The sequence below is a fragment of the Schistocerca gregaria genome, chromosome 11 (genome assembly GCF_023897955.1).
Source record: "Schistocerca gregaria isolate iqSchGreg1 chromosome 11, iqSchGreg1.2, whole genome shotgun sequence".
Lineage (NCBI taxonomy): Eukaryota > Metazoa > Arthropoda > Insecta > Orthoptera > Acrididae > Schistocerca > Schistocerca gregaria.
In genome coordinates, this window is record NC_064930.1 from 23,888,916 (window position 1) to 23,910,675 (window position 21,760).

At 45.1% G+C, this 21,760-nt stretch overlaps 1 protein-coding gene across 3 annotated transcripts in view; it reads right to left on the reverse strand.

The window, feature by feature from the left end:
* Positions 1-519: 519 nt before the first annotated feature.
* The window catches only part of LOC126295308 (uncharacterized), a 79,644-nt gene continuing 58,403 nt past the window's right edge, over positions 520-21,760 (reverse strand). For all 3 annotated transcript variants that reach the window (XM_049987754.1, XM_049987752.1, XM_049987753.1), the window contains exons 6-9: positions 13,542-13,631; positions 12,949-13,008; positions 6,711-6,782; positions 520-858 (exon numbers count right to left, since the gene is read on the reverse strand). In XM_049987754.1, coding sequence (XP_049843711.1) covers positions 697-858; positions 6,711-6,782; positions 12,949-13,008; positions 13,542-13,631 — 384 coding nt within the window. In that variant the 3' untranslated portion in view covers positions 520-696. The remainder of the gene's footprint in view (positions 859-6,710; positions 6,783-12,948; positions 13,009-13,541; positions 13,632-21,760) is intronic.

Sequence of the window (21,760 nt, forward strand, 5' to 3'; positions counted from 1 at the left end):
TTACTGACGAATTATACTCTCAATAAAATTATTTACACATTGAGGAATAGTGACGTAAAACAGTAGACGTATAATGTTGGCCCTGAAAGAGCACAGACTTCCCAAGAAGCTGCACCATAGTCAGGCATATGTACTAAAACTTAAGCCAGAGGAACATTTCTGCTAGAGAGTGATACTGTAATTTGAAGTAACAATATATCAGATTTATGGAAGCTTTAATGTGCTGGAATTATGGACAAGCATGTCCAATGGTAGATTTCATGTAGTGAAGAATGTTTGTTCTTGAAATGTCATGTGGAGGAGTTAATATTTTTTGAGTTTTAAACAAGAAATACAGATTCAATGGTGGAGTCCACAAGACCGATTTGGGCACCACAAAGTGAAACTGCTGTTTTTACCTCCCCCCCCCCCCCTCTCAAACACACACACACACACACACACACACACACACACACACACACACACACACACACACACACTGCTTTTTAGGAGGTGTTAAAGACTGAATAACAGAACATCTTAGGTTAGGTAAATAATAGAAATGTATTTATTTATACAGTCAATAATAAATTTTTCGTCACACACAGCATTCCTCGCCATCAGGTACTTTTGCGAGTTCGTCGTACGACCCACGGCTGACAGACAATACGGAGTGGAACAGAAAGTCCTCCTACACTGCTACACTGCACGCCGGCCTCACTCGGACTGGAAGCGCAGTGCGCGCAGCCGCTTCCGCTCCGCCACCGTCATATCGGCTGCCTTCGCCTCGGCCGTCGTCGCTGCCGCACCGCTCACGGGCTCCGCCGTCACCGTGCCGAAGCGCTCCCGCCTCTTCCGCATCTTCTCCTCCAGCTCGGCCTGCGATGAGATGTGCCCACGAAATTACTTCTGGTAATGCGGGGACTAATAGGAAATTGATTTGTAAAAAATCTGATCATGTTAAAAAGTAGCGAGTTGCAACAGGTCCACTCGCCGCAACACCACTCCGAACACAGATACTATTTTCCCATTCTTTTCTCATTTCTTTCCCAAATTTAATAGATATTGCCTGTTAAAAAAAGTGAAGCACCCACTGTAACCTCTTCACACCTGCACCCGACATGTGACAACAAGTAACATACTACTCGTGACATTCTGCGGCACTTCGCACCAACGATTGGAAACTAGCAGCAGCAGTACTAGGGATCTGCCATCTGATGCGTAAGCTACCGCTATCGCCACAACCCGCACAGATGCGTTTGGAGTGGTGCCATGACTGGGAAGAACGGACTGCCGACGGATGGTGTCACACAGTATTCGACAACGCACTGCGATTCTGCACAATCCCAAATTATGAATTACTGTCGTCACGGCATACAATGATGACTGGGGAAAAGTACTATTCTTTCAATATTTTGGAGAGACGCGGTGGTGTTACTCTCGGTGTCAAAGTGTGGGGCACCTTCGGGTACTGGTGACCGAGGGATCTCCGATCGCAAGCAGTACATCACGGACGTCCCGTGACGGCAGGCGTGACCTCTCTTGCGACAGTGTCCCTGAGCCACTTTTCACAGAATGACACTCGTTCACACACGGCACGTGTCTCTACGAACTGTCTGTGCAATGTCAAGGTACTGCAGAGGCCAACGAGATCCCGAGATCTGTCCACTATAGAAAAAGTGTTGAACCGAATATGACGTCGAATTTGTCCCAGTGCAAGTACTCGGGATACCACTGACCAGTTATGAAAGTTGTCGGCCAGCTTTCCTCGGGAGAGGATACGGCAGTTTTATGACGTCATTCCCAAATGAATCAGATAATGCATCCGGGCCAGAGGGGATGCAAATATTGTGCCGATAAGTAGATTCACTTTACCAAGTTCTATGTAAATTGGACTATTTTGCAGTCACTGAAATAACACTCTCAAGCTGTGAAATTTCTTTTTATCCCCACTCCCCCCGCCCACGCCTCCGTGTGTTTCACTTCTTTCGTCAGACAATGTATATACACACAAACAATCTGTACATCAAATTGCCGAGTTCTTTTTCAAGCCGTAATTTTTCTCAAATTATTCAGTGTATGATTTACATGCTGGTGCTGATAACAGCTTTGTGTATAAAAATTATCTCTAAATAAATATTTTAAATTTACCAGTCACATAATCTGTGTGCAATGAAAAATTCGATCCCACTTATAAGCCTCTGTTTTAGGAATGACATAACTTTGACAGCTATAATTTCCTTCACTTAAAAGAAAACTTAGTCTTTCCTGAAACCTATGTAATTATGACAACATTTTTATTTAAAATAGGAGGCTGTGAAGCAGAAGTGGTGGTGGGAAGTATCCAGACGGTGTGGGTTGTGGAGCAGCCACTGAAACTGATCGTGTCATGTTCACCTGCACATTGTAACACTGGGTGGTCAGCGCCGTCACACCGACTTAAAAAGCCTACAGTGGGGGAGGATAAGCCTGTGATAGGAAAGGAGCAGGAGGTGCCAGGTCAGGGGACTGGGCAGGTCTCTCACAGGGATACGACCTGCTGCAAACCCTGCACACCCTTTTACATCGGTGTGACTAATGACTAGCTATCCACTAGGACAAACGGGCCACTGACAAACTGTGTCGAGAGCAATATTGACGACCGGTGGCACGCCGAGCAGCCGAGCAGAAGATGCTCGATTTCAATGGCCGGTTCATAACCCGAGACATCTGATTGCTCTCCTCCACCATCAGTTTCTCTGGACTACGCAGATGGGAGTTATACTTACAGCACGTCACCTGTTCCCATAATCGTCCTGCCCTCAATCTCAGGTAACCCACTGTCCCCGCACCCTCCCCCCCGACAGTTTCTCCTTCCTCCGACCTGTCACCCCCTCCCAATTCAGGTCCCCCTGTCGTGTTCCGTGTGTGCCGCTTCCCACAGGCCCCTACCACTATACCTGCCACTCCTCCCTCCCACATTCCTAGCCGGCAAACTGTCCTCCCTCTGAGCTGCTACCCACCCCACCTGACATTACAACCACCACAAGCTGCTCACCTGCCGCAAAACTGCACTGCTACTGTCAGTTTAGCTGGCACCATGTAGGGGCAAAGGCGTGTGTGTGTGTGTGTGTGTGTGTGTGTGTGTGTGTACTCGTCACAGAATAACTGTGAAAGCTGGCAAGTTTTCTTTTTTGTGTGGGCTATCAACAAGTCAATGCATCTGCTTTTCTGTCAGTCGTCTCCTTTAACCTAAAGTATTTACTTTTCACAAGAACTTTCCTACTGCTTTTCATAATATTATCATTATTCCATCCTGGATTTTCCACAGTTCAGGGTGTATACACGGACAAGGAAAAAAAATTTCCAGATTTCCCGGTTGAAAATACACTTTATCCGTGTTAAGTAACAGTATACTTTTCCTCGGCACTGTAAAACGTATCAATTCTTACCATGTTTCTGGTTTTCTACCCCGATGTAGAATTTCCTGGCACTTTAGAAAACGAAACTCAGTGAAAAAACACATTTTGGAAAAATCTTTGATAGCAGCAACACGTACGCTGCGTATTTCCGTGTTTCGAAGGTATAAATTCGAATTCCACCAAACACCACATGTTATTTTCCGAAGCATTGAAATCGAGATAGCGAGGCACTTTTGTAAGCCACTCATAGCTCATGTTAGTTGATCTCGCCAGCTGTTGACAGCATAGGACATGTCACGTAATGTAGTCAGCCAACAGCAAGATCACTCTTAAGCACCGCAATCACACAAATAAGAAAAGTTAATTGTTTAAATTTATATACATAGTGTTGCTATAAGAAAAATAAAACTTTCACATATAATATTGGTCTCACTGATTAATAAGCTCCAAGAGAAGCAAAGCTTCCGCGTAAAATGTTGATTCGTTTGCCCGTGTTACATGTCTGATCTTCTCGGCTCGAAATTCATCTAGATGGTCGTCCTCAAAGAGTTGATTTTTAAATGAGAGTCAACCGCTCTGTGATTTAAGAAATTCATCGTACATTCTCGCACATAGTTCATCTTGCGTAAAAGGAAATTTACTCTGAAAGTAATGGTTTTCAAGCCACCATTCGCAATATTTTCCCGTGGCCTGTTAGAAATTTGTTCATTACGGCAGTTGCCAGAGATGAAAGGCGTCACTGAGCTTGCGCTGCTACGATGATGCAGGAAGTCCTTATGTTCATACATGTATAACATTAAAAGATATTGTATTATGTCATAAAAGAAACAAGACATCAGAGGATACTTCAAGAGCATCGGAATTTCGTGGACCATACTAAAATGCATAAATCGGCTTAAAGTTTGTCAAGATTCAGAAGTAAATTTTCTTGAGTACCAGTACTGTATTATCTCATGTTTGGTCCTTTATTACGGCATAACGCCATATGAGCTAGAAGATGGAAAACATACACTTGAAATGCAGCGAACAGTTGACACTAGCCAACAGTGTGAAATTAAACACTTAATTTCAAATAAATTGACTGGCTCAGTGCAAAAGATTAACAAGAGTCAAATCTCTTTAGCAAACCGTCAAAAATAACTTCATTGTTCTGAAAGACAATTAATGCCTGACAGTCAGATAGAAATAAAACCTGAAACTAATAATATATTTTAGCCTTCCATAATCATGCGAACGTATTTTAATTCACTTGGTAGCTCCCGGCCACAGAAATCCGATTTGTTTTCATTTAATGTGAGAGCAATAAATGAAGAGGGAACAGCAAAATCACTGAACGTAAACACAGGTCATGTGGAGACTACCCACCTCCCCACTACAACTCGGATTGCTCTGTGTATCAGCCCCAGATCTACGAAATTTCCCAACTGGGGCAATATTACATAGTGGTGCCCAGCCACACACCTGTAGCCAGAAGTGGGAGAAGGTACTACTCATTAAGCGACTGAACTGCGCATGCGCCCACAACTGCTCAAACGAATCTAATGTAAACAGCTGTCACGTCACACTCATTGGAGGCAATTCACTGTTAGGAAGCATTGCATATTCTTCCTAAAGCCTTTTGACACACGTTGCTGTTGGCAGGCCCTTGTATGAGCACTGTGTTTTATTGTTGCATATGGCAAATTTCCTTTGGGACTTAAGGTTGTTTTTTTCCCCCCTCGTTCATGTTTTGTTGCTGCAGTATTATTCTGCAGAAGTGGGATAGAGTAATATCCTTTGTTAGAGTATTGCTTCTTACCAGTCAAAATCACAAAAATTTAAATGATAACAAAACCATGAAAAATTCTCAGAATTCTAAAAAATACCTGGGTTTTCCCCAGTTTTCTCCCAGATGAAAAATTTCCGGATCCCCCGGTTGTCCCAGGTCATATACAACCCTGACAGTTACATAGGCCCAGTCTTTTTCCAACTAGAATTTGCTATATTTTATCTTAATGATATATTTGACATTTTGAATGGAGATACTTGTGATCCTTTGATTTAAAACACGTATAGATAAAATTCCTCATCATGTCAAGATCACAAATTTTCTTTGTTGGTTACCGGCTATGGCTCACTGACAAGCCATCTTCCGAGGTAAAATACAGAAAATTGTACATAAAAAGTTAATATTAGCAATACACTCAATATTTGAATTTCCTTTATACAATACATTCCAATCTAAAATGTTGTTCGTATTCTTTGAACTAAGTTGCCCCAGTTAAATACGAGACTCATATAGGCATAATGAGAAAAAATATTGAAATGTGATACAATAAAAACATGCAAAATGTATGACAAGTAATATGAAATACCTTGCCTAAAATGAAAAATTGTAGATCGTAATGTAAATTGACAATATTAAACACTAATCAAATAGTTACGGTGCCCATATTGCCACAAATGTGTACAAATGATTGACAGCAATTATAACTGCCAATTCGTTGTTCCAAACGGCTCATTTCCAGTCACCCACTGTGTGACGGCGTTGCTCTTTACACCGTCTCAAGTGGCGCTCAGGTCTGAGCTGCTCACGCTTAGTGCCCCACTCTTTTTGACTCCCAGCACAAAGTTACTGTGCAACTGGTATGCTGATAGCACTCAGAAACTCACAAGATATTTCTTCTGCAGGTTTTGTTCGATTTTCTACAACCTTTCTCGATAATGCTCACTGTTCCTTCGTCTCTCCACTTCAGAATCACATCACCAAGAGTCTACTCGGGAGGCTATAGCAGAGTTGAAATGACACTGCCGAATCTGTTACACAGGTAACATCCGGCGACTAGTCCGTGTTCGGAGTCACCAAGCTCCCCCGATTGACCCGTTCTTCTGTTACCTACAATGCAACACTCCCTGCTCCTCCTATACTGAGGGGTCCATCTCTTGTGACATCTAATGGTCAATTCCGTATTACACAGGGGTGTCTTTATACTTTTGATAAGGTAGTGTACACGTGTTTTAGTTTTATTGTGTTTCATAATTATGACAAACTACAACCCTCCTAATACAGACACTGCAGTGACAGACTCGGTAGTGCATAACTGCAGCTGTCATTTACCTGAAGTGATCATAACAGTACACAGACTTATTTACTGGGCACGGTCCTACGAGAGGTGCTCCACTCTCTGTCTACTGACTAACTTATCCGACCTGTTACAGTGAGGACATCGACGGGGATACAGAAGCGCAGTGCGAGCTGACACTTCCTACATTGGAATATCTTTAACAGAAATGAAGATATTCTTGCTCTAAAAGTTATTTGAACCTTTATATGACAGATAACCCCAGTACCTTTGTCAGAGCACTCGAGACTGTAGTTCCGAATCGCTCAGCCCGCTTCTTCAACACGTCGGAACTTGGAGCCTGAAACAAGGGGGGAAGAAATCGATTACTTACATACGTACATGGATGACAAAGATATATACAATAAAAGAATGAAACATCAATGAACTACAATCTGAACACGTGAATGGTGCATTTATAACTGCTACTGATGGTTTGAAAATGAGAACTAGGGAAATATAGAGAAATATCAGCAATAATGGCAAGGAAAAGGCCAATCTTTGGCATAACTTCCAATACAATAGGAACAGTCTAATGAAACAAATACATCTTAATTTGTGAAAAACAGTGCCAATAATAGAAGAGATTTTAGAAACACTAAAAGAGACAGAAACAATGTGATATAAGCAGAAATAAACAAAAGAATTTTTTAAGGAAAAGTATTGAGTTTAGAAGCCTTTCGTAGCAGAAACAAATAAGAAATGAAAAACAACATGGACAGAAGAATAGATATACCAACAAGGGAGAAGAGGGAGTACTGGAAATACAGGAAACAATAAAGAGGAGAGGGGAAATAAAGCTGTTACTTAAAACTAGTTGGTCAAAACAAATAATAAAAGAAAAACAAAAGATAAGAAAACTGCAACATGACCGATGGTTGGTGTATCACTTTCAAACGGGAGAGACAGGAAATTCTAACACATGGACAGAATGCACAGGAGTTGCAGAAAACTATAAGAATAGCACGGTGTAGGATCATCTGAGGTGGTGTGTGTGTGTGTGTGTGTGTGTGTGTGTGTGTGAAGAAGTGGTCAATATTCAGTGGCAGGAATGGCCACCTGAAGCAAAAAAGTCAAAAAACAGACTCTAAAATGCATTCCTCCAGAGCTATGAGCATTTCTTCCTTTTTGATACTTTGAAGCAAATCTCTTCTACAAAAAGATCTTTGCTTTCCATTTTTTGGGATGAGATAGTATGGACCAAAACAAGAAAAACTGTCTAATATACAAAATACATACCTCAAGAATTATGAACACTTGTTCAGTATGTGTTTCACACTTGCAAAGATGGCAAAGTGCTCATCACTCATAAAATATTTACAGCCCACATTTACCAAGACTGCTTTGCCCTGAATGATCGCTCCTGTCATATCCACGAACACTAACTATTCTTCCAGGGACACACAGTATATACAAAATGGTAGTCTTTGCCACCGAAAGAAACTGATTGGTTCTTTGCAACATTCCTTAAGAGTGGTACGAAGCTAATGTATGCAATTTCAGTTGTACTTGTTTGTTTTGTTTTAGTGTGCAAAACCAACTAGGATCACGTTTGCCCGTGCCGAACTGTAGACCATGTAGACAAAGAGAGGAGTTAAAAACGACTACATGTCAATCCTAATCAACGGAAGAGAAAACAGCTAGAAACAGGGACCTGGAGAAAGATCTACAAAATATGCCATAGAACAATGGAGGTCCAGAGTTAAAAATTAAATGGCTCTCACCACATTTCTAAAGCGGATAAAAAGCAAAATGCAATTGATAGCCCACACGTCGTTCGCTGAAACGGCCGATAACTCAGATGCCAAACACAAATGAGAATGTAAGTGGTTGAAAAAGGGCATTCCATCACGAATCGGCAGACTGTCAATAGTTGAGTGCAATGTGCACGAAGTGGTGGGGCAACACCACTTAACAAATGGTGATGGCTAAAAAGACAGTGCCCAATACGTAACCTAGTGAAACTGATCTCCTCGTGGCGAGATGGCCGAGAGGAGGTCGTCCGAGCCGCTGGGCGAGGCTTGATAACCGGAGCTAGTTCCCAAGACAAAGTGACGAGATGGTCAACTGCAGAACGGCGTGCTCAAAATCCATATTGTGCAGTGGTTAATAAATTGCGAGACTCGAGCCACTGTACCAGCTGGGCATGAAACACATGTTCCATCACCTAGCAAACACAGCTGGTGAGAGAACGGGGGGTGGGGGGTTAGTTAGAAGGAAGGTGTTTGTCCTTAACGGGCTTAGGTACGGGTATGACGGTGACTTCACGCCAGTGTCTGGCAAACGTGCCCTCTGCACAGATGTGGTTGAATGTATGAAGCAGAAAGTCCTTGCCCGCAAGAGACAGGTGCTACAACATCTGAATGTGAATATCATCTGGCCCTGGGGCAAAAGATGGGGATGAAATGTGAGCACAATCTAGCTCCATCATAGGAAAGGCGGCATTGTAGTACTCACGATTCTGAGAAGAGAAAGGTATCGTGAGAGCCTCCTCTGCTCGTTTCCGAAGGAGGAATGCAGGGTGATAGTGGGAGGAGCTCGAAACGTCCACAGAATGGTGGCCCAAGGTGTTGGAGTTAGCAACAGGGTCCACGAAGACATTGTCTGCTATTGTCAGGCCGGAAATTGGGGAATGGACCTCGGTCCAAGAGGGTCATCGGACGCCAGCCCACACGACGGGAGTGGAAGTGTTAACACAACTAGTGAATGACATCTAGCTAGATTTTCTGCTATCCCAAAGAACATGACTACACTACATGCAACTGTTCATAACAAATGCAGTCTGCCACGACTGTTAAAAATGTTGCAGCACGCCGGCACACACAAATAGTGAAGCATCACGCCTCAGTTCACCAAGGGACCGGAATACAGGGCGGTAAAGAGAAACTGCGCGTAATGGAACATTCTGCGGCAGTAAGGATAATGTCTGTGAGATGTTCTACCTGATCGTCACAACTGGGGAAATGACGTTCGTCGAAGGTCGCCTGGGAAAAGTAAAGCCTCCAGTAACCCTCAGTAAGCTGCCATTTGGGTGTGCACGTAGGTGGGGTACGAGTCAGCACACGGGAAAACGGGAAATGGTCACTTGAGTGCGTGTCAGAGAGAATGGACCACTCGAGGTGACGGGAAAGCTGGGCAGAGCAGAAGGATAGATCTAATTGGGAATAGGTGCGCATGGAGTCTGAAAGGAATGTGGGTGTTCCCGCGTTAAGGCAGAAGGGGTGAAGCCGATTGAGAAGGTCAGCAAAGAGGACACCTCTCGAACAGGTTCAGCAAAAACCCCAAAGGGGATGGTGCGCATTTAAGTCCCCGAGTAGCAGAAAGGGCTCAGGTAGGTGCCCGATAAGCCACAGGATGTCTGCCCTGCCTTCCGTTGGCCTGCGGAGTCCAGGGCAGAAAAATGGTCGGCAGTGCACACAGGTGGCATGGACGTCGACCAGGTGAGGCTATCACGTGGCGACACTGTCGAAGGTCGGCAAAGGAGAAGACCGTCTGCCTCCGTTTGGCTTCTCGGAGCCTTTCCGGTTGGCAGAGGAAGACCAGGTGCCGGTCGGCCGGAGGGATGTAGGAAGCCTTCAGGAGAGCATTCCTTCTGTCCTTTCCGGCTCGCCTGTCGTGTAGCAGGTGACTTTGCCACGTGTGTCGAAAATTCGGTGGCTCGTCGCACAGCTGGACGAGGAGACAGGGAAGCTACTGTAACGCCGGGCGATTTCACGTTCGTGGTGCTAAAGTTGAGGTCGCACGTTCGTGTGGCCACATTCTGTGTGGAGCGAGATGTACCGAGAACGGTAGTGTAGGCACCAGACGGCAGAACGCAGGGTTTCCGACTAGCCGACAACTTGTGAGCGACCGGTCGAGCACTTTTTCCTTCACCCCGATGTCCCGAACAACTTGCTTGTCGAGATACGTGGGACAGTTGCCGGAGGAGGCGACGTGGTCGCGGTTGCCGTCGGTGCAGCGGTGAGGAGGAGGAGGAGGAGGAGGAGGAGGAGGAGGAGGAGGAGGGGACAGTGGCCCTCGTGAGCACCCCTACCCTACCACAGGTTACACATTTGGCAAGATGTCGGCACAACACTCGAAAGTAGTTGTAACGGTGGCACCGGTAGCGGCACGTCGGGTTCGGAAAATACGGTCCGACTATGTTAACTTCATAACCTGCTTTAATCTTTGACAAAAGAACCACTCTGTCGAAAGTGAGAAAGAAAGTGCGTGTGGACGCTAAGGAGGCATCTACCTGTTTCGCCACCCGAGGGACTGCAATGACACCCTGATCGAAGAGGTACGTTTGTATTCCTGCCCCGGTTAGGCCGTCGAGCAGCCCAGTGTTCGACGGACCTCGACAAGGACGGGATATCCCTGAAGGAGCGAAGCTGGTTGAGAATCGGAAGTAGTCTCCAAAAGCAAAGTGCCACTGCATAAATGACAGCAGGATTGCACGAGGCCAGTAATTGCGTCAACACCATTCTAAATAATAAATGGATTTACCGTAGCGAAGGGCTGACTGTCTTCAGTACTCGAAATCACGAGGAAGCGTGGTGCAACACTTTGAATCTTTAGCCTCATTCGTATCGTAGACGTAGATCGTGAAGGTGACTGACTCACTGCGAGAAAATCACTCACGACTGCTGGCGTCTCAGACGGCGCGCTCCTTCCGACTGGGGGCGCACCTGCCTCAGATGATTGTTCACACCTCCCGAACACCTGACAGAGGGATCGATCGCCAATTTGGGAAGACGGCAGCTTGGGCAATCGCCTTTCCGTGGGCCAGGCCTATACCGGTGGGTACACGCAAACCTTACCTGTCGACCCAGGGCTGGAATTACGCATTACCCAGTCACCCGTCATGTGTCAGATGCGTGGGCCGGCCTTCGGGAATGCACCGGGGGAAGAAGAAAAAGAGGAACCGCACATGCCGAAGCAGAGGGAACGATAGGAGAAGGTGAAAGAAGAAAGAAAAAAGGAACAGAAAATAGTGGTGAGTATTCTGATACTGACTACCGAAAATACAGAATACGTTGCCAAAAACAGCAAAGACATGTTTCCCGAGGGAGGGGAAAAAGAACAGCAAGATGACAGGCAAGCAGTACAAAAGAGGAAAGATGCTGCAAAGGCTGCGGCACCGTGGTAGCCGAGCACAGACCCACCAAACACCGGCGAGCCCCCTGAGGGGTCAGATCATCAGATGATTTGCTCAAAAATAATGAGAAAAGGTTTCAGTAACCTAATAGGAAATTAAATTACGGAACAAAGTAATTTCTATAAACAACTACATGTACTTGACTACACTACACAAGACAATGGAAAATCCAGGATGGAATGTCACAATATAATGTAAAGGATAGTTGCTACTCAGCATATAGTGAAGATGCAGAGTTGCAGAAAAGCACAAAAAGAAAGAAACTATTAGGAAGTTAGGTTCCAGCCAACAAGGCCTTTGTCAAAAGTACACCACACACACACACACACACACACACACACACACACACACACACACACAAAAAAAACCAGTGTCTTGTGGCTGGACCCAGACCAGACCTGGCTGTAGCTGTCAGAGAGAGAGAGAGAGAGAGAGAGAGAGAGAGAGAGAGAGAGAGAGAGAGAGAGAGAGAGAGAGAATGTGTGTGTTGTCTACTTTTCACAAAGGCCTCATTGAGAGAGTATGTGTGTGTTGTCTACTTTTGACAAAGGCCTCATTGGCTGGAGGCTGACTTTCTAAAAGTCTTTTTGTTGTGCCTTTCTGTGACTCGGCATCTCTGCTATATGCTGAGTAGCAACTACCCTTTTGATTATATTGTCGAATGCATTACATATTTACTTGTTAATTGGAGAGGCTCGGAGAAGTGCTTACAGTGCAAATACAATTGTGCTTCAATTGATAGAACTTTCCGCTACAGTTCACAGTGTAACAATATAAAGTTGGCAACTCTTAAATCACAAATTTAAGATTGAAAATGTCCACAATGTGAAAGCCATCTCAGAGGGAAAACTGGTAAAAAAGTTGTTTAGCTACTGGCGTGCGCAAATTAGGCACGCGGTGCAGTTACTACCCTGCTTTGACCCACATTTAGCTTATCTAGACAAATTTAAATATTTATTTACTAGTTTTCACTTTCTCAAGGCTTTCACATTCAGTTTTACATTGTGAACATTTTTTATCTTATACTCGGGATTTGAAAGTTGTCAACTGTTTGTGCTAAATTGTCAGCAGTCAGCTCCAACAATCAGGGCACAGACATGTTTACAATATAAGTGCCCCTCTGTGCTTCATCAGTTAAGCAGTTGATATGTAAGGTATTCAATTACATACGATCGTGTATAGCAGTTAAGTTCATTTTGTAATGTAGTTTCTTAGTATTTTCCACTTATTGTTATTTTTAAATGGTTCATCTGATAGCGACTGATACACTTTATAAAGGGAGTTTCCACACCTGACAACTCACACAGTAACATCTCACAATTTCACCTACCGTCTCAGGAGTGATACCGAAGCGCTCTGCTCGTTTCTTCAAAACATCCGAGTCCGGTGTCTGAAACAAAAGCAAAATATCGTGATAGTTACCTGTGTCTACTTGTGAGTCGTCAAGACGGGGGGTGCGTGTGGTTGTGGTGGTGGTGGTGGTGGTGGTGGTGGTGGGAAGGTGGGAGGGGGGGGAGGAAGGGGGGGAGGAAGGGGGGGGGAGGAAGGGGGGGGGAGGGATGCCTGTCTGCGACTCAACATGTCCATTATATAGTGAGTAGCAATCTATTCATTTCATAATGTGTCAGAAAATATTGGGAAGGAGACCCGCCCCCCTCCCAGTGCCTGGGTCACTGATAAAAAATGAGCAGGATAGTAAACAATGCTCTGCCTCATATAAATGCAGCTTAACTATCAAAATACACAAAGAGTTGTTGGTGATATCATCAGTGAAATTCAGATATTGTGCTTGCTGAAATCAGCATTTGAACAACAATCTAAAAATCAGCCTTCAAAATAAAATGTAGCATAATATTAAATTTATTTTCAAGCTATACAACTTATATCAACTAAGAGCTTTTGCAGTGAGCATAAAGGACCTACCTTTGGAGCAATTCCAAACCTGAGCGCCCGTATCTCCTTCTTCGCTTCGTCAGACACAACTCCAAATTTCTGTTTCCTGATCTCCATCCGCTGTGAAAACATCAGTGTCATAATTAGTTAAGAATGTCTGGTAAGCACACAAACATGAAAAACTAAATAAGAATTAAAAATTATGGCAATTTCCAACACTTAATTATGCTTACCACACTTCAATTGAAGTGCGAATTCACACAATTCAATTAAATGTTGAAAATTTATCTACTAATTCTACCAACAAACTGTGACATTTAATTTTCCCTCCTGAAATTGTTGCTCAAGGTATGATTGAGCTCTTAGTCCTCTTCTCTTTAGTGTAACATCGCTCTTGCCTCAGACACGATGTTTCATTTAGAGACACACAGTGAGGTCTGTAAGGAACCAAACTATGTGGCCGTTAACATCTTATAAGAAAGTGCCGAGCTGGTAGCCCTACCCTGCTTCCGCACACTGCACAGAATTAGAGGTAAGTTTGTACTGCTCCATTCGAGATAATGTGCTGCGCCCTCTTTATCAAGAAATTTTCAATCTGGTCACAGATTTTGTTCCACAGTCTATATAACTGTATCAAGTTAATAGACAGACAGGGATACTGAAGAGCTGATGGAGTCAATAAATAAATGACAACAGAAGCTGTATGGACATCTCTTCAGGATGGATGCAACCCAACCAGTGAAGCAGATTTTTAATGTATTGAACAACAAACCTTAAGTACCTGATAAATGGTTCAAGTGAGTAAGAAAGGACAACACATGTGTTGGACTGACACAGGTATACATTTTTAACTGATCAAAGTACAGTGACTGACTGACAACTTTAACCCGGCTTCCACGATGAGCAAAAGCAGGATAGCAACTCGACAGATGAGAGAAGACAGGGAAAAGGCAAGTAGTACTTTTGGTAAAAGCTGATTGCTTTTTCGAAGAAATACTGTGTTCATCTGACTGCCTGCACTTCACTTCATTGAAGTTCTTCTGCACCCCTTGCCGGATAAGGACGCTGACCAGAGCGATAATAGCATACCACTACAACCTAAGTGCCATCGTCAGCACGAACTTTCCACTCCACAGTTAACTGTGTATGCGGTTTGCAGAAGAACTTCTGTTTGGACAGTAGGACACACATACTGATACAACTGAAGCCAGTGGAAGGATCTCAAGGCAGCTGTGGAACTATATTCGTGATTTCCTGTCGTTAACATCACAGTTTGTATTAATTTACAATAGGTCATTGAGCAAAAAAGAAGTGATATCTGGAATTCCGCAAGAAGCATTATATTCTCTCTGCTGTTATTAATCTATATAAATGAATTAGGAGACAATCTGAGCAGCTCTCTCAGATTGATTGCAGTTGATGCTGTCGTTCACTGCTAGCGACGTCATCAGTAAACCAAAATAAACCACAAAATGATTTAGACAAGATATCTGCACGCTGCAAAAAGTAGCAATTGACCCTGGAAAACAAAAAGTAAAAGGCCTTCCACATGCGTACTAATTAAAAAAATTATAATTTCAGTTGCATGAAAAAGAGAGAGAGAGAGAGAGAGAGAGAGAGAGAGAGAGAGAGTCTGTCGCGCTGACCACTCAGCTATCGGGGGCGGACACAAATCGAATGGCTGTCCATACAACCTACATACCTAAGGATTACAATTACAAACAACTTAAACTGGAACTATCACAAATAAAATGTTGTCAGGAAGGTAGGCCAAAAATAGTAATTTATTGCCACAGCACTTGGAAGGTGCAAAAAATCTATGGTGTGAGTCACAGTTGGAGGACACCTATTCACATCGCTCTGCAGTTTTTAAAATGGTTTTAGTTTTCAAATACTTTTTTATTAATTTTTTGTGGTAATATTAGCTGAAACAAATTTGTTAGAGGATGTATATTCACCTTTGACTACCGTATTTACTCGAATCTAAGCCGCACCTGAAAAATGAGACTCGAAATCAAGAAAAAAATTTGCCGAATCTAAGCCGCACCTGAAATTTGACACTCGAAATTCAAGGGAAGAGAAAAGTTTTAGGCCGCACCTCCAAATCAAAACAAAGTTGGTCCATTGTAATACGAGACACAATTTAGGTCGAATGAATGACGATATTGCTACAGTAGTTTGGTTCGAGTCGTAAGCTTAGCAAGTAAGCTTTACCAAATAGCCACTGTTGTGCGTCAGGCGCTCCGTCCGTATATATATGGGTACCCTTCCTTTTTCACATGCTTTGTCTGATTTGAATTGATTGCTTAATTATCTTTGATCTGGTAAGTGCCGTTCTCTTTTTTATAGGTGTTTACATCACTCTAAGCTAAAAATGCATTACTGTACTGTGACATGCATTGTTTGTCGCATTCTGATAATGAGTGTTTACGCCCTGTCGCCGCTCGCGGCACGGCTTGCTTTCGTGTGCGCTACCGCCGCTTACAATAAAAAAAGAGAGGAATTGTCTCATTAGGGAAACAATGGCAAGAGACTGCTATTTGTTGTTACTTACACTGCTGCTTTCTTTGATAATGATCGACAAGGATCAAATAATAGACTGCGTATGATAGAAGATGTTCTGAACGAGAGTTTAGCGAAAATTTTTCTCCGTTTGAAAATCTTTGCAGACGCCTCTTTAGTACATTACTGTTGTGACAGTGTCACGACATTTAACAGTGCCAACACGACAGTACGCGCAAACGGCGATAGAGGCGCTCCGCAACTCGTCTGAGCGCAGGAGTGCCACCTAGCTACGAACGGCGCCGGCTGCATGTCACGGTACAGCAGTCGAATACGAGATACTGAGTTGTTATCATGTAACCAGCTATTGTTCCCAAGTGAGAGTGTTTGAATATCCACGCAATTATTGGTGATTAAAGGCTATAACACTTTTTGGCGACGAGGTCGGATTTTTCACTGCGTTGTGGATTTGTGTGTTCGTGACGGGGCAGACATGGAACAGCTTATGCAAGCGCTCATTGAACAACAAACACAGCTGACGGCTGCTATTCAGGCACAAACAAACACAGCTGACGGCTGCTATTCAGGCATTGTCGACTTCGTTTACTCATTGTCTGTCTTCCTCTTCTCCGCCTCCATCCCCTCTTTACGACGAGGCCGCTGAAGACTGGGAGGATTATGGTAAGTGTTTGCGACAACACTTCTTGGTTTTCGGCGTTGTCGACGCTCCTATGTTTAACTTGTTATTTCTATCTCGGATTTCCCAACGGATCTATCAGCTGCTACCTCAGTTAGCCCCTCTGCAGGAACCTGCCTCTCTGTCCTTCCCAGAAATGTGTGACTTATTGTCTGACTATTACCGAAAAAACACCCACATTGTTGCCACCCGCGTGGCGTTCTACTGGTGTCGTAAACAGCCCCATCAATCTTACCGGGCTTGGGCGGCGGAACTACACGGTCTGAGTAGGAAATGTCAGTTTGTCACGGACACTCATCATGAGTCTTATGCTGATTCAATGGTTAGGGAAGCTATCCTACGGCTTGCTCCCGATAAAGAAGTTCGGCAACGTGCCCTACAACTGCCAAACCCATCGTCGTCTGAAGTTCTAAGCATCGCTCAATCCTTTGAAGTGTTTCACGCTGCTGGCACGCATATAGACATGTGGTGTAATGCTGGTGCTGTACAGTCAACTTTCGACACAGACAGTTTGCCTGTTTCACAGGAGAACAAAGATGTGGCGGTGGTTCACTCGCATAAACGTCGCGTTGGGCCGCAACGCTTGCAGCGAAAACAGCAACCACAGAAGCAGGTTTGTTCAGCACTTCCTTCTGTCCACGTTGTTTCGTACAGCACGACAGGGCCGTGTGTCCAAAACATTGGGCCACGAGTAATTCATGTAGGAAAACAGACCACATTGCTTCTGTGTGTCAGTCCCATAAAGTTCCTGTGGACGAGGACGAGGCGTCGGACATGGATGTTCACTGTGTGCTTTCTCAAACAAATAAAGTTGTTTGTTACTGTTCGTGTTCTGAATAAAGAAATCCGCATGCAAGTGGACACTGACTCTGCAGTAACTCTCATTAATTCTCGCACGTATTTGGCGTTGGGCTCCCCTCCTTTGTCTCCAGTTACGCGCAATCTGAGAAAATTCCTATCATGGGCCAGTTTGATGCTTCCACTCCATTGATGCTGTTGTGCACCTCATATCTGGGGATATACCATATGAACACCTGGATGGATTGTGTTCCGAATTTTCGTCCGTGTTCTCTGCTGGTCTGGGTCGTGCCAAGGATTTTGAAGCCCACATTACTCTTAAACCTACAGCTGGCCCTGAGTTTTTCCGGGCACGCCCTATTCCTGTAGCGTTGGGTGCACCTGTCAAGGCTGAGATAGACAGGTTAACAGCTTCAGGGATTCTCCTTCCTGTTACCTCCAGTGAATGGGCATCACCAATCTTGGTGGTTTCTAAAAGAAACGGGAGTCTGCAATTGTGTGGTGATTTTAAAGCCACTGTCAACGCTCAGAGCCTCATTGACACTTATCCTCTTCCTCGTCCTGAGGAGTTGTTTACCAAGCTCGCTGGGGGCCAGTTCTTTTCCAAACTTGACTTATCGGAGGCGTACCATCAGTTGCCGTTGGATGCTTCTTCAAAGGAATTTCTCATCATCAACACTCCTTGTGGGTTGTATCAGTACCAGCGGTTACCATTTGGCGTCCGTAGCGCACTGGCCATTTTTCAGCGGTTTTTGGAACAGCTCACAGCTTCCGTTCCCGGCTGCATAAACTATCTGGATGACATTGTTGCCACGGCGGCCTCCACTGAGGAGCATCTTCACAATTTGCATTCACTGTTTCGGGTTTTGCATTCAGCTGGGTTGAGGTGCAATCTGGAGAAGTCACAGTTCTTCCAGCGCTCCATTGTGTATCTCTGTTTCCACTTGTCTCGTGAGGGTATACGTCCTCTACGTCAGCATGTTGCGGCCATTAATGCTCTACCCCAGCCGTCTACAGTCAAAGAACTTCAGGCATTTCTAGGCAAATTGCTTATTATCACAAATTCATTCCATCCGCGGCGGCAGTAGCTCATCCTCTGCATCAGCTGTTACTCGAAAACGTCCCTTTCTGTTGGTCCGCCGAGTGTGAGCAGGCTTTTGTCCGGCTGAAGGCTCATTTGCAGTCGGCGCCTTGTCTTGCCACATTCCGTGCGGGTCAGCACTTGGTTCTGGCGACTGACGCGTCACAGTATGGCCTAGGGGCTGTTCTCGCCCATCAGTATGAGGATGGGTCGGAACGACCCATCGCCTATGCTTCCAAAACCCTCAACGATGCGCAACGGCGTTACTCTCAAATCGAAAAGGAGGTGCTCACTATCATTTATGCTCTAAAAAAGTTCAGAGTTTTTTTGTATGGTTCTAAGTTTCACCTCATCACCGACCACAAGCTGCTGGTCTCTCTGTTCAGCCCATCGGCGTCGCTTCCAGATAAGGCAGCTCACCGCCTGCAACGTTGGGCCTTATACTTGTCTCGTTTTCACTATGAGATTCACTATCGCCCCACGGCCCAGCACGCCAATGCTGACGCATTGTCGCGATTGCCGATGGGCCCCGACCCGGTTTTCGATCGTGATGAACTACTCTGTTTCCACATTGATGAGGAAGAACGTCGTGCGGTAGAGGGTTTTCCACTTACAGGTTCGCAGGTCGCGTCAGCTACTACGCGGGACCCGGTCCTGCGTCAGGTGATCGGTTTTGTTCGACAGGGTTTGCCGGACAGAACCGAGGACCGGGAATCGGATCCCCTTCGCACTACCTTGGCTTGCACCTTCGTCTGTCTGTTCATGATGGTGGTGTTGTTCTGGCCACGGATGGCGCATCTCCACGGGTCGTAGTGCCAGCCTCTCTTCGCAAAGATGTTCTCAAACTGTTGCACGAAGGCCATTGGGGTATTTCTCGGACTAAGTCCCTGGCCCGCAGGCATGTTTATTGGCCCGGTATTGATTCGGATATCGCCCTCATGGTTGCTGCGTGTGTTCAGTGTGCTCAACAACTGGCTGCACCTCGTACAATGCCCTCTCCGTGGCCTGATCCGGTGCAGCTGTGGGAACGGGTTCACGCTGACTTTGCCGGCCCCTTCCTCGGTACTTGTTGGCTACTGTTGATTGACGCCTTCTCGAAGTTTCCGTTTGTTGTTCGATGTCCGTCGCCCACCACTGCGGCGATGACGCTGGCTTTGTCCAAAATCTTTGCGCTAGAAGGTCTTCCGTCCATGATCGTCACGGACAATGGCCCTCAGTTCTCTTCGCAGGCCTTCCGTGATTTTTGTACTGGACAAGGGATTTCATCATGATACAGCTCCGCCCTTCCATCTGCAATCGAATGGGGAGGTCGAGCGCCTTGCCCGCACTTTCAAAAGCCAGATGAAAAAATTCCTTAGTGATTTTTCCACAGATGACGCTCTGCTGCAATTTCTGAGTTCTTATCGCTTCACGCCACTGGGTGATCGCAGCCCTGCTGAACTCTTGCACGGCCTCCAACCACGCACTCTACTGCACCTGTTTTCACCCTGTCAGGCCTTGTGCTGTGTTCCCTAGTGCGGGAAAATACTCGGTGGGCGCCGACGTGTGGGCACAAGGGTGTGGATCTCACTCTAAATGGATTCCAGGGGTGGTCAAGGCTCTTCGCGGCCGCCGGCTTTGTGAAATAAGTACGGACGACGGCACGGTTGTTCGCCATTACGACCAGATGTGCCCACGAGTGGTGGCCACGCCGGTGCCACCGCCCCTTCCTTCGCCTCCACCAGCCTGAGAAGCCAGGCCTGTCACTGCTGCCGATCTACCGTACGTGTTGATGCAGCCGACGTCACTACCGCTTCCGAGTACGCCGGAACTGGCCCCAGTCGCGACGCCGCCTTCTCCAGGACCCATCTCGCGGGAGCACACCCCCAGGTCCACGACACCTATGGATGCTACTCCGGAATTTTCACCCATCATCTCATGCAGGAGGCACATTCCACGCACGACCTTCAGTCCTGGACATTTTCGACCGTACTCTTTTGTCTCTCCGCGGGATCTTCTCGGGGCCTCACATGAGGCCATTGATGTCTCCTCACTGTCCATGTCTCCAAGGAAGTGAGTTTGTTTTTCAAGGGGGGAAAGTGTTGTGACAGTGCCACAACATTTAACAGTGCCGCCACGACAGTACGTGCAAACAGCGATAGAGGCACTCCGCAACTTGGCTGAGCGCAGGAGCGCCACCTAGCTACGAACGGCGCCTGCCGCATGTCACGTCGAATACAAGATACTGAGTTGTTGTCATGTAACCAGCTATTGTTCCTAAGTGAGAGTGTTTGTATATCCACGCAATTATTGGTGATTATAGGTTATAACAATTACATTCTGCACAGAAGTTAGAGTCATCTTAGATTGTAAAATCTAGTCAGTTGTCATGCTTCATTTCTGACTGTATCACTATTCGGCATAAGAATAATATGAATATCAACATGACATGATATGTATATTCTTCCGCTTTTGCTGTTGTCTTCACTCTAGTTTCATAGTTTATTAAGCAGACAGGATTTAAATGAGATAGCAGCAAACATGAAAGAAAACATGGGAAAATGTTTATATTCCTATTATTCTTATGGTGAATAGAATACTGCATGTGATTCACAATTCATAAAAGCTCTTATTAACAACCATCTCTTCTCACAGGAAAAAAAAAATCAGAACGTAATGTTGGCCATATTGACAATCATCCCACACAGTCTTGCCAGTCGGATTTTTGCAGTACATTGAAATGCTGCTACATTCGAAGAGGAACAATACGGAATTTGTATTTACTTCATTGGATAATGTAGTTTTGGTGCCCAGAAAAATCATAGAAGTATGCTGAAAAAGCAACTAGCAAAATTCAGTCACACAAATGTATCACTAACATTTCCTTCTGAAATTAATAACTCTATATATTCTCTCAAAAATAAAGCTCACCTGAATTTGATTGCATTTGCAAAAGAGTACTAAAGAACCAACAGGCTCACAACAGTGGTAACACCGGTTAAGTGCTATTGGGCTTGGCTAACACTTGGATGGGTGACCGTCCAGTCACCCAAGCACTGTTGGCAATTGGGATGCACTCAGCTCTTGTGAGGCAAATTGAGGAGCTACTTGATTGAAAAGTAGCAGCTCCGGTCACAAAAACTTACAACAGCCGAGAGCGGTGTGCTGATCACATGTGCCTCCATATCTGCA